At 42.8% G+C, this 14,043-nt stretch overlaps 1 protein-coding gene across 1 annotated transcript; it reads left to right on the forward strand.

Annotated features, from left to right (window-relative positions):
- The first annotated feature begins 1,327 nt into the window (after positions 1–1,327).
- LOC119176697 (kinesin-like protein KIF21A) lies at positions 1,328–5,258 on the forward strand. Its single transcript, XM_037428058.2, has one exon. It carries the CDS (start codon positions 1,449–1,451, stop codon positions 4,239–4,241), a length of 2,793 nt encoding a protein of 930 aa, XP_037283955.2. The 5' UTR covers positions 1,328–1,448; the 3' UTR covers positions 4,242–5,258.
- Positions 5,259–14,043: the final 8,785 nt, after the last annotated feature.

Genomic DNA, 14,043 nt, shown 5'->3' on the forward strand with positions numbered 1-14,043 from the left:
ACCGCCCGCCGAACGACCCATTACGGGGAAACTCCTTTCTTTACGCGCGCCGTCACGGATCCTCCCGGCACAGTTGGCTTCGTTCTCAGTGTTGACAGTGGTTCTTCCTCTTTTTTACTTTCTTTCTTTTCTTTCTTTTTTCGTCTTTTTTCTCCCCTTTTTTTGGTTTTTTTCCTTTTTTTAGTTCCCTCTCACTCTCGCAAACGTCTTTCAAGGCGAGAGGGACGCGGCAGCAACGAAGTTTGGAAGCTCATGTCAGTATAACCAAAGCCACCTAGAACAGGTTAGGAGGCGCTGGTATAACTCATCCCCTGATGAAGGGAGGACCCTTCCCGAAACTGTTGGGAAATGAATATATTTATCCTTGTTGACAACGCTCTCGTTGTACCATATCCCATACCTTCACGAAGACTAACTGGTCCATTGAATTATTACTCCCACTATATATATATATATATATATATATATATATATATATATATATATATATATATATATATATATATATATATATATATATATATATATAACGTCCACCTAAATCCAAGCACACGGGCCTCAAGCATTTCCGCACCCATCGATGATGTGGCCACTGCCGTCAGGATTTGCTTCCGCGACACTCGGGTCAGCATAGAAGTGTGGCAGCTTGAGCTAGCACTCGTGTCTTTCGTGTCCTTCTTGTCTCTCTGTCGTCGCTTTGTTCTCGCGCTATAACTATCGTCGGGTCAGCAGCCGAGGGCTTTAGCCACTAGACCACCACGGAGGGTGCAGCTTTAGCAGCAAGGAAGCCGTTACATGTGGCGCAACTGCACAGCTTCAAAGTCATATTGTGTTTTGTGATTTCAAAATATGAATACTGCTACGCGGCGTATGTGCCTGACTTAGAAGAAGAGGAAGAAGCGAAGAGGGTGAAAGAAGAAAATCTCTAAGAAATAAAAAAGAACGACAATTTAGAACATACTTTCTCTTGGTGCTTCGAACGTGGCCTCCAGCCACAAGAACTGTTTTGATGCCGTTTGTACTTACCTTTATGAAACTAAACGAATTAAGTATACTTGCGTGAGTATTAATAATGCAGAAATATATGAACTCAAAAAAAGTTTTTTTAGTCATGCTATTACCTGTGCAAGATAACGACTACGCTGGCTGATCTGAACGAGTGAAAAACTATTGCACTCGTTTTGTTTTACGTACGTTGTTTTTCTTTTCGATATAGATATTGAATACCAAAAAAGGCTCACTTAAATGTATAATAAGTTCATGGCCGATCCCCTAAAGTGGACATGAGCCATGCTTGAGGATTCATCGTCATCAGCAGCAGCTTGTTCCTGTACGGCTCATTCGTCGTCCACGTCTTCAGCAGCCCTGCTTACTGAAAAGGATCAAGGCTCCTTGAGGTGTGTCCAACTAGTGCTGCGCGCGGGTTCCTCAGCGTCTCCCTGTTGGACATGGCAGGCAAGGTGGAGGCGTTTACTTTTGACCATGTTTTCGACTGCCCCTCTGAGCAAGAGACATTTTACAACTATGTCCGCCATCTCATCGATGGATGTTTTGAAGGATACAACGCCGCCGTGCTTACTTATGGCCAAACTGGACACGAGAAAACTTACATGACGAGCACGGGCTGTGATCTGCGCGTTCATTCTCACGAGCAGGGAATTATACCGCAATCTGTGCGTCACCTCTTCGATGGCATAGCGGCTCGCCAGCAAAAGGCCCGAGACCAAGGGAAACCACACCCCGAGTTCGAGATCAATGTACAGTTTATGGAACTTTGTAATGAAGAGATCTTCGACCTATTGAGCCCTGGCAAGTACTCTCATGAACCAGGAAGGAAATCTGTGAAAGTTCACGAAGACTCTAAGGAAGCGATCTACAGTATAGGGGTTACAGCAAAAACTGTACAGAATGCACAACAGGTGATGAAGTTCTTTGACTCAGGGACTCTCTCGCGGAAGACTGCCAGCACCCAGATGAATGTGCTGCCATCCAGTTCCCATACCGTCTTTACATTAAACATGCAGCAGCAACGGGTGGTCAAGCTATACTTGAAACATGGTCTTTCAAAGGAGCAGGAAGAGGACTACCCCCTTTCCAAGGTCAACAAGGAAAGTTCATCAATGAATGTACTTGAAACACTGAACGCCAAATTCCATTTCGTCGATCTGGCTGCCTCAGAACAGCTTAAGTGCGCCAGTGCCTATCAGAACCAGCCTAAGCAAAACATCTTCATAAACTGTGGGCTCCTTGATCTCGCAAACTTCATATCCGCCTTAGGTGTTGCGTCAAAGGGGCTGCACGTCCCATACAGTGACTCCAAGTTCACCAAGATACTACAGGAGTACTTAGGAGGCAACAGCCGTACCCTAATGATCACCTGCATTTTTCCTTGTGATCTAGACTTCCTGGAAAGGCTGAACAGCCTGATATATGTGAATCAGGTGAAGAACATCAAGAATCAGATCATGGTGAACGAAGAGAAATCGAATGATACCATCGCAGCCCTCCGAAGGGAGATCCAGGAGCTGAAAAGGGAGCTGAAAGAGTGCAAGCAGGGCAGACCCTCTGTCGGGAAGAACGCCACGCTCCAGTCGGAGAACAAACTCTTGCGCACTCGTATGAAGGTCCTCCAAGAAACCGTAGATATCCTCACAGTCAAGAACACGGAGCTCCTGGCTGAACAAGCAACTGAGGAGTGGTTTGGCGGTGGTGACTCTGACACCGGCGAAGGAGTCAAGAACCTCATCCAGGGATACCTGAAGGAGTTTGAAGAGTTAAGAACCAAGCTCATAGAATCTGAGGAGGTGGGTGTCCAGCTTCGAAGGCAGCTCCAGAGGTACCAGGCACGCACCTGCATGGGTCCTAATTCGACAGTGACAGTGACTGGAATGTACAACATGAGCTGCAGTGCCGAGGACACTAGTGTAGAAAACATACATGCCGAGGCAAAGCATGACGTTGAGAACCTGAAGCGTCAGACTAAACACTTGTCATCCAAAGGGAACAAAGAGGATGAGCGCAGTGACAAAATATCAGACGTAGACGAAGACACCACTCTGAACAGTGAGAACGAAAGCTCAGACTCCGAAGCTGAGGAACTGGAGGAAGACAAAACTATTGACAAGGACCTGGCCACACTCACTATCGAAATCTCCTTGAAGCAGAAGATGATAGGTGAACTCGAGAAGTGTCAGCGCAGGCTACAATCTATGCGCATGTGGTATGAAAGCAAACTGATGCAGCTGCAGCAGAAGATACGAGAGACAGAGATGGAAAATGATCGAATTATCTCAAACATGAGCTCTGCTGGTGCATCCAAGGATACAGGCAAAAAAGAGCAAAAGATCAAGACAGACATTGAGTGCAAGTTGAACGACCTTCAAGGCCAGCTCAAGAAGATGCAGTCGGCCGAACATGAGCATGCCAAGCTTATGAAAAACCAGAGCGAGTATGAGCTACAGGTCCGCAAGCTCAAAGAAGAAGTGGCGAAAATGGAAAAAAACAAGGTAGCGTTGGCGAGAAAGATGAAAAGGGAAAGCAGACGAAATCGTGAGGCTGAAAAACAGGGAAACCAGCAGACAGCGCAGATGCTCAAGGAGAGCCGTCAGCAGGGGAACCGCACCAGTTCCCTTGGGGTCCAGAACCACAACAAGGAAACGGTCCTGAAGCGGTTCCCTGAGGATATGGCCGCCCTGCGCAAACAGGCACCATCCTTGTCCGAGCGCATTGTTGGGCCTGTTCCCCAACAGAATCCTGCTGTATCAAATGGCCAGTTCTGTCCAAAAGTGGCCAACCATAACTGGCAAAATCTTGAAAAAAACATCGAAAAACTGGTCTTGACCAAGCAAAGTGTCTACACCTTGCAGAAAGTGAAGCGATCATTGTTGGAACGGGAGAGACTCACGCGCTACCTGGAAAGATTGATGCGGGAGGAAGGAAGTCTTCTTCAAGCTGGGAAGGACATCCGGGACTTGGACGACGAGATAGATAGCGTGAGGGCGAATCTAGACTACCTGAACGACAACATTCGGGAATGCCAGGCTCTCATCCTCCAAGTGGAGGACACCAAAGACGACACAGACTGCCTGGAACTGCGTGCTGTTTTGGAAGGCATAGTGGAACCACAGGGCCGGTACCTGCTCGACAAGCTGCTGCACATGGCGATAAACCAGTCATCAGGCAGCACAGAGCAAAAGTCAGGTCCAGGAGCTGGAAGCCAGACTGGAACAGGTAGAGGCTAGCAACGCAATGAACCAGAACCTGCTGCAGCACACCATGGATAAGATGCAACTAGAACCCTTGGCACCACTTAGCTGGTCGGAGGGGCCAGAAGGCGCGCCCAGCTAAGGTATCACCGACCGACATGTCAATACAAGAGGCCCAGTCGCAATGCACGACAGCCACATTTGGAAGGACGCGCCTGTTCCATTCAACTGCTTGTCGATAGTAGTTGCTTTTGAATATGAATGTGGCAATCATTTGTTTCTTTCGCCAAAAGATCACCAATAAAGTAAGTGAATCGAGTACCCCCGATAGTTAGCTATACCACAAATCATTTGGCAAAAATTTGGGGACCCTTGATATTTGCCTTTTTATAGGAGTTGAACGCGATGGTGATGAAGCATGGAAACTTGAGCAGCCCTATTGAAAATTTGCCCAATGGTGGGAACCCACAACCCACAATCTTGGTGGATTATGATAATGGGTAATGATAGACGGATGGTGGGCAGATGGTGGAATGTGGGAGTGATGAACAGATGGTAGGCATAATGGGATTGATGGTGGACGGTAGGAGTGGTGGACAGATGGTGGGCATAATGGAACCCACCATCTTGGTGGATTATGGTAATGGGTAATGATGAGCAGATGGTAGGAGTGATAGAGGGATGGTGGACAAATGGTGGACAGATGGCGGACGATGAGAGTGGTGGGCAGATGGTGGGGCAGCGGACGGATGATGGACATACGATGGGTGGACGGAGGACGATGAGAGTGGTGAGCAGATGACGGGTGGACGACACTGGGTGTATGCCAGGGTTGGGCTGGTAGATAATGGTGAGTGTTGGAAGCCAGATTCACGAATTAATTAAAAATACATTGCACTTCACAAGCTCATTACAGATTCCCTGCTACCACTGATCTTCACAAGCTTTCTTGTCTGTGTCTATATGTGACTAAGCATGCAGACACATGTTGCTACAGCACAAAATCAATGCTCTTTCTTGCGAAAAAAAAAAACGTGTTTATTTGTTCCTTTTGCTGTGGGGCCTAACAAATATGCCTTGCTGGCTTGCATAATAAAGCAACTTCTTTTGGAGCTTGCAGATGGGAATGAAGCAGTTTTCTTGAAGTGGCACAGCTGGCCCCATGTGGCGTGCTTGAAGTACATTCCCAGGCATGCTATAACAAAATGGAATAAAAACAAATCAACTGCTTTTGTTGGAAAATGGAGCAATAACATTTATTAAACCAGTCAAAATCAGTTTAACCAAAAATTAAATAATCCCTGACATAAAATTGAACCCTGAAACACTTTTCAACGATTTTCAGCACCAGAAGTTAGCCAAGATATTTTAAATTGCTTATAAAGTAAGCATAAGTGCTCATTCAGGTTTGCGACATCAGAACTGGTATGGGTACAACGAGCACTGGTATTTTTCTCTGGCATGCAAATAAAGACAGAAGAGGAAAGTGGCATCAACGCAAATGCCAATAAATGAAAGGACGTACACTAGTGGAAAAGAAAGTGGACACAAATACCTTCGAGGTAACACTTATTTATCCCGCACAGCAGGGGCTTAACGGGAAAAAAACAGTTCAGAACATGATTTTTTTTCTTTAGGCATGTTAACTGACAGCTGGCTCACACATGCCCTCAATTACTATTCAATATGCGAGGCCCCTACCACCACATGTTTTTACACTTCTACACTTTCAGAAAACTGCATTAAATGAATGTGCACAAACAACAAAAATATTGCTGTTTTTACATGAACAATGATGAAAGAAGTGGTTAAGGGGACCACAAACTTTGAACTGTTCATTCAACATATAGGCAGACATGTGCAGCAAGGTCGAGCAGATACCAACCTAATAACCTATGATCAAGAACTTGCTCTCTGTCTGCAAGAGAGACAATGAAATAACAATGATGCATAAGCAACACAGTGCTTATAATGGGATGCTGTGAAAAATGCATGAGTGGTAGGGTCATTGCTTCTATTGGAGATCTACTTTTATTCAGGCGCACCTCAAAAATACATGAATTGCAGTGAGCCCGCAAATATGCCCCATCTTCACACGTTAGCCAAACGTCATGTTCCTATGCATGCTCATTTACGTACCATCCTTTCCGACTGATATGCGCCTTGCCATAGAATAGCATAGGTTCATCAACACCGGTGGCACATTTTGTGCACAATATGGCACGTTTCTTCCAGTAACCACTTTTGTTGCTGCTTTCAGGTAATACTATTGTGGGTAATGTTTAAACAGCTCCCCTCCCCCCCCCCCCCCTCCACGCTTCTAAAGAACAATCTGAGAGCAATGTCTGTTTGCAACTTTTTTATAGCTTGTGTACAACCCGGTGCAAATAAGGCTCAAGCTCAGGCTTCACAGTTCACAACTCCTGCTGAACGTGAAAGGGAAACCAGCCATGCACAACCGATCCAAATAGTTTTGAAAAGACTTCTGCATACCTCGTTTGTGCATGACCTTGCAAGTGCAGACTTAAAGGGACAATAAAGTCAAATAAGAATTTACGTCAGAGTGTGTATGACAACACCTAAAACGACAATATTATCAACAACAGTGCCCTACTTACCAAGAAATTAAGGTAAATGCACAAGAACACAAGCGCCACAGTACGACATTTTCAAAATGATCCCGATGACATCAGACGAACCGCCTACAATAATTCACTAGTAATGGATCCAACTGCACTAAATAAAGAAGCTTCCGTGCATCAAGAGATGCAATAAAATGCTGCTTGTTCGTTTCCGTTTGATCCATAGAAAAAAGAACCGCCGGATGTTACTATGAAGAATGACGCGAGTGGTTCAAAAATTCTAGTTTCGCATGGTTACACGGGACAGGTGGTGCCTTCTAGCAGGGCGCAGTTGAAACAAAGCATCTGCAATATAGAAGCCAATGGCGGGGAATTGATCAATGGCCGATGTTGCTGCTGCGGCTCTCGCTGCTTTCGGTCTGCTCCCACTAGCACAATAAAGACTGGCAACGTTGTGCCCGGCAACAGTGACTTGAGATGGTCCGGTCGGTGCCCTTCCTGAGGCGGGTAACTTGAAGTGCGCTAACCAAACGCAGAGCACTAAAACATAATTTTATTTCAAAACAGGGGCTTCCTTGGCATAAAAGTAACACTAGGAGGTTTTTGGACTGCCATTTGAACAATCAACGTCGACTTATTAGTTGGCTTTAGTGTTCTTTTAGGACAAGTCACACGGCAGTAATCCTTTCGTTGACCTAGGTAAGTAAAGCCAGCAGGTGTGGCAGCTCTACAGAGTAATGTTAAAATCCAGAAACTTCCAAAGAGTTACAAGCTGTGACCTCATGTGCAAGCAGCGCTAACTTCCGAGTTAGAAGAATGCACAGAGAGATTGTTAGTAATGGGCTGATTTGCAGCAGTGGTTAGTTGCTTTTATATAATGAAAAACAATTATCAGCATATCTGAAAATGTTGGAGCAAGGCATGGTTAATAGAACATGAGAACAAATTGCAAAAAACAGGAGTGACAGAATAGCCTATGCAAATGCTTTGTCATAGGACATAAAAATGTCCAGTAAATTGATGAGGTGTCTGTCACAAAGAACTTGAGAAGGGTCATAAAAGCTTCAACATCATGGCAGCAGCAGTTCGCAAGGCAACACCTCCACTCTCGTCTATGCCACTTCTTACACAGAAAAACAATTCACTATGCAGGTCAAAATAAAGTAGGTCCTCAACGTCAACTCAGATCAAGTATATACCCTATCAAAAAGTCCAATAAAGTGGGTGACAGAGGGGGAATTTTCAGTCATAAACTGGTCTTTTATGGCAACGCTTAGCTGTTTCAATAAAAACTGACTAAGCCTATTCTGCCACGTACCTCATTCACTGGAATGAACATTTGGCTTGTGGAACATTTGGTAGAAGGAACATTTGGCTTGCGCATCTTGACCATGATGCACACAGAAAAGCATTGTTCATCCTATCTGCAATAAAGTGTGCAAGTTTCACAAGCTCAAATTTTTAGACAGGGCCACTACATTACATTGCTCTTTTTTTTTTACTGGTTTTACCTCAAAGAAGTTCTTGTAGACTTCCTGCTTTGCCTCGAAATTGTACGTATCTGCGCTTTTGCCACAAAGCCAGCGCTTTTATCCACTTGAAGCACCAGAAATTATTGCATATGACAACACAACAGCTGCCATAAAATCTGTGACGTAAAAAGGACGGTTGTTTACCGGTTATGAAACTTTTATGCCCTCTTGTATGAAGCGGACCCTACCAGTCACATTGGCTTATTCAAGGACTTACTGGTTTATAAGTAATTTGTGAGCTATCATACATGACTTGTAACTAAACTTCGGATCTTTGTTGAGTACATGGCACAAATTTTCTGGAATAGGAACATTTTTCAGCTTTTTGTTTAATCCCCAAGAGCCTCCTCGTAACGCCCGAGAAGGCTTCGTTGTGCTAGAAAATGATCCCATTCCAGAAATTATAAACTGTGCACTCATCAAAGGTGCAAAACTTAGCCTTAGCCCCAAGGTCTTTGCCAGCTCACGAATTACTGGCATTGTACCGATGAGTTGCCAGAAAAGCTGATGTGGAAGTAAGGCATCGTTGCTTATAAAAAAGTGTAGAAACATTTGCACGAACCAGGAAAAATCTTCCATTTTATGTCACAAAGATCCTATCGCAGCTGTTTTGTCATTGTACAAACGAAAAAAATCGTTAAAGCTTCAAAGCAGTGGCTTTGTGGCAAAGATGCAGATTCATATAATTTCATGGCACGACGGGCAGTCAACAAGAACCTCAAGATAAAAGCCAGTGAAACAAGAGTGAAAAGCAAGGCGGTGGATCTGTGTAAAACATGGAACCTGCAGAACTTTCCACAATCTATTGGAGCTACCAAGAATAACGCCCCTTTTCTGTTTTTCACAGCCAAGACACATAAGCAGGTCGTTCCTTTCAGGTCGCTTATGAGTGAAAAAGGTATGTGCTAGATTGTGATTAGTCTTTTTCATGAAGTAGCTCAGCTGTTGTCATGAAAAACCAATTTTGGACTGATAATTTCTCGTATATCACCCACTTTCTTAAAACGAATTTCTCGATAGGGTACTTGTTCTCAGTTGATGTTGAGCACCTATCTTAATCGGCTCCGTACAATGAACTGTTTTCCTGTGCAAGAAGTTGCCTAGATAAAACTGGTGGTGTTGCCTTCCGGAATGCCGCAGACATGATTGTAGCTTCTCAAGCTTTTAGAGAAAGTCCATCAGTTCTAATGTAGATTCTCATGTCCAAAGACAAAGCATTTGCATAGGCTATTTGGGTTGCTCATATGCTGTGCAGCTTGTTCTTATTTCTATTGACTGTGCCTTGTAACACCATTTTAATGGTGCAAATTTTGAATGTTTTCAGCTATACTGACATTTTTTTATTGCAGAGGAACAAACCACCGCTACATACCGCACTGTTAACAATGCTTTAGTGGCCTTTTGCAGTCTCTGGAAGAGATTGGTGTTCATGCATGAGTTACCGGGTTGTGGCTTGTTGAAATTTATAAGCTTACACATTGCCTTACAGAGCCGTAACACCTGTTGGCATTATTTAGGTCTACAAAAAGATTGCTGCCATACAAGTCATCGCATTTAACAACTGTAAAAAGGAATGCAGCTTACATCACCTCCAGTCTGCACTTGAAAAGTAATGCTCTAACAGCATAGAGAAAGCTTTTCAAAACTAATTGAATTGCTTGTAAACAAATGCCTCCCCTCACGTGCTCCTTATCGTCGTCGCCAAGTCGTTCTTCCAGAAGTTCAAAAGTGAACGGCACGGAACTTGGGTAGAACTAGAGTGGAGAAAGATGAGGCCTCATCTCGTGCCTTAGGTGCACTGGGCTACACATAACCTACAAAAATGTTTCAAGCAGACACATAGCATGCCAATTATCTTTTCTGGGTTGGAGAAGCTGTTTTAACTACGCCCACCTATACTATCTAATGGGAGCAACTAAAATGGTTGTGACAAAAGCACAACAAATGGTGTGCAAAATTTGGCACCGGTGCTAATGAATTTCTGGTATCCTGTGGCAAGATGCGTGTCAGTCAGATGGGAAGATGCATGAATGAGGGCACGCAGGAACAAAGGCTTTCAATAAAGGATATAGAACTCGTCCATATTTGCGACCCGCTGTAATTTACAGTGTCAGCTGTGGCTGAATAAGGTTCACATTTTCATAAAAAGCAGGGACATCACGGTTCTACAAATCTCTTAGGCATTGCATAGATGAGCATGGGTTCCTTATGTATCAGTGATACTTTACTGTTTCTTTCCCAGGTGGAAAACAAGTTTTTAGACCACAGGTTGTCATAAGTGTAGTATGTGCTCAATGTGTGCCCAGCTTGCTGCACATGTCTGTGCATATTGTATATACTTCATTGCAGTATATGATGAATAAACAGTAAAAAATTCGTGCTTCTTTCGACCCATTTCCTCAATATTTGTTCACACAATAAGAGCCCTACTTTTATGCTTTCACATGAACATGGACCAATCAGCCAAGCAAAGTGTGCTGCTTACCGCATTCATGAATTTGGTTGTGCATTTACACTTCCAACTATATAAGCACAGACTAGGTAGTAAACCTCAATTTTATGACTCTTGATGTTCCTTATCAACTTAGAGGCGCATTTTCCCTATGAAGCAGCAATAGCTCAGGGCACCTTTATACCACACTTGTGCACAATCACTGGATTTGTGGGTGTGTTCTACAAGATATAGTAATATCAGAGTCCTTGAATACTTTTACTGGTCATGAAGCTTCGGCAAAAGTTTGATATAGAGACAGGAGCAACCGCTAGGGGCACCCTCGTCCACGACGCAGCATCGGAGTGGCCGCGGCACTGTAATTGTACGGCACGCGCCGGAGCTGTGAAACGTTATTAAATCTAGCCGTAAAGGTTGCATGGTTGCAAAGGTCTTCAGAGTGATGTTAGCCTCAAGTGAATTCGGGACAGATCTAATACAGTGAAATTTAGAGTCGAAAGGGGCCTGAAAGCTAGATATTCGACGGCATGCTGATTCCACTGTCACATATGCTACCGTTATAAAAGCATGCTCATTTTTTTCCAGAAGCATCTAGTGAACAATTGTGTACAATCGAGAGTTCTTCGATGGCGCTGGTGGTTTTTAGCGCATCGCGTAACTGCAGTGGTTGCAACTTTTGACAGTGCATATACAACCTTCTAGGCTACATATACATTGAGTGTTACTATATACAAAGATATATATATATATATATATATAAAATTGTGTTGCACGTATTATAGGAAAAAGTCAACACATATTGTAAGCAACTCAACATTCTGGCACATTTTAAATCCACTAAATATTATCTTATGTCACTAAATAAAACAAAAAGCCAAGAATAATTCCAATTCTACATAGCTACTCTGCATCTGAAAACCAACTTGATACTAACGTGGTGGGTGAAGTGGGGGCAGTAATCAACTCTTTTAGTTTTGTAGAGCACTCATTTTGTAAGAGAAGTTCAAATCAACACCAACTCTTACTCTATTAACAAACACGAAAAGCAAGATGTCCAAGAAAGTTTCACTAAGCCGTGCATTGCAAAAATTGGTCACTGAAAAATAACCCGGTCAAACACATTAGCAGCAAGATCAACATTGTACACCAAACCAATAGCTTTTTTTCTTTGTTTGACTGGGGGGTGGCATGGGCTTCTCCTGCACATCCTTCCCCTCCAAAATTTCACTTGGCTCAAGTCTGTTCATTTTTCTTTTTCTAATGGGCATTGCCTGCTATATGTTTATGGTGTGGGCCAAGGATTTGTTTAGCTTTTCTTAACTCACAATAAAGAATGCAAAGTGGAAAGCCTTACATGACTCCTCAAACGTGAAAATTGATCCACTGCGTCTCGCGCAGGAGGCGTCAACATGACACAAAAAGTTATCTTCTCGTGCTCATGATGCATTGATATCAAAAATTGACTTTGCATGCTATTATAGCTTGAACAAGTTTTGCACAGCATTGTGGTGCAACTGCTCTTGCGCCGTCACCCTAGCAAACATCAATTGGTAGCACTGAAGTCTGTTGCATGCAACAAATGTGTGTTTTGATTTTTTCAAGTTGTGAGGAGCTGCCTGTAGCTCTGCCTGCTTGGCATATCACCTCTAGATTTTTAGTAACATCAGTGTGTGTATTAATGAAGACAGTGAGCATTTCACTCATTGGGGTTCTGTATTACCTACTTGCACAGGAACGAGGAAGAGGCGGCTGGTATGCTTGTCTTCATTAAATGCGTCATTATTCAATGCAGCCATGTCAAGAGGGCTCATGCACAGTCCGAATAAGCATCAACGTTCTTCATTGTGAAGTATGAAAAAGCAAATCCTCAGCCCACACTATAAACATACAGCAGGCAATGCCAATTAGAAAAGAAAAATGATCAGGGCCGACCCAAGTGAAATTTTGAAGAGGAAGGATGCACGACAAGTGGACTCAACCCCAATCGAACTGGACGAAAAAAAAAAAAAAAACTGCTCATTTTAGTTTACAGTGTCGTTTATGCTGCTAAGATGTTTGACCAAGTTAGTCTTCAGTGACTAACTATTGCGATGCACACCTTAATGAGGCTGTTTTAGAGTTCTTGCTTTTCTTGTTTTGTGTGAGATTAGGAGTGTCCTGTTGACTTGAAGTACTCTTCCTAAATGAGTGCTCTGTAAAACTAAAACTCTTTATTACTGCCCTCCCTCCTCCCACCACGTTATTATCAAGATGGTTAGTATGGTTAGTGTCATATTAGTTTCACTACTTTTTCCTAGCGGCTGTTGCAGAGTAGGTACGTAGATTTGAAATTATTCTTGCATTTTTTTCATTTTTTATATATGATGATATTTAACAGATTTAAAGTGCAACAGAATGTTGAGATGCTTACAATATTAGTGGATGGCTTGTAAGTATTCATTACACTTTTTTTCAAACTTCAGAGATATACTTGCTTGATTCTAAGTCTGAGGAAGAAAATTTTAAATTGTGACGGACAGTCCTCGATAGTTGTTGGAATTTCACCCTTCGTGGGTGCAATGTATATAGTTTTCAATATTCTTGCGCCAAGTTTTTTTTCATTATATTTTTTTATCTCTTAAGGCTTTTTTTTTCTTTTTCCTCTTTCGATCTTTTTTGTTTTCCTTTCCTCTCCTTTTTTTTCTTTTCTGTTCTTGCTCAGTTGTCTTTTTTCCTTTCACAATGAAAAATTCTCGGATTTTTCTTCTCTATCTTTTCTTTTAATTTTATTCTTTTCCTTATAGTTTTTTCTGCTTTTTTCTTTTTCTCGTTTGCTTCTCTTTTCTCTCATGGATTGTTTTTTACATATTTTTTCGTTTACATCCATTTGACCAGTTTCAGTTTGACAGTACCTGAGCATTGACCACCATTTCATAATTATATTTTTTTTCTTGGTAAAATGAGTTAGGAGTCAGATGGAGCATTTGCTTTTAATCTTTATTATTGATAAATTCAGTATAGTTTTAATATCTCCCCTCCCCTTTTTCATGAACAGTGATTTCATTATGGGAAGAGTTTGCATTTGCAATCTATTATTTGTGATTTGCTTTGAAAACCTCATTCCTGTAAAGGTTCTCCAGCTCCCACGCTTAGTAGGCGAGCAAGCTCTGTATCTTTTTGCATTGCATACAACTACCGCGTGAGGCCGTGAAAAATTCTCAGCACAGCGCCGGAAAAGTTTCGAAATGTCGCGCGTTGACTTGACCATGCCTCCGATTAACCACTCGTTCACG

Source organism: Rhipicephalus microplus, chromosome X (genome assembly GCF_043290135.1).
Source record: "Rhipicephalus microplus isolate Deutch F79 chromosome X, USDA_Rmic, whole genome shotgun sequence".
In the NCBI taxonomy this organism is placed as follows: domain Eukaryota; kingdom Metazoa; phylum Arthropoda; class Arachnida; order Ixodida; family Ixodidae; genus Rhipicephalus; species Rhipicephalus microplus.

Coding starts and splice junctions, on each gene's coding strand:
- LOC119176697 (XM_037428058.2), top strand. CDS start 1,449: ATGGCAGGCAAGGTGGAGGCGTTTACTTTTGACCATGTTTTCGACTGC.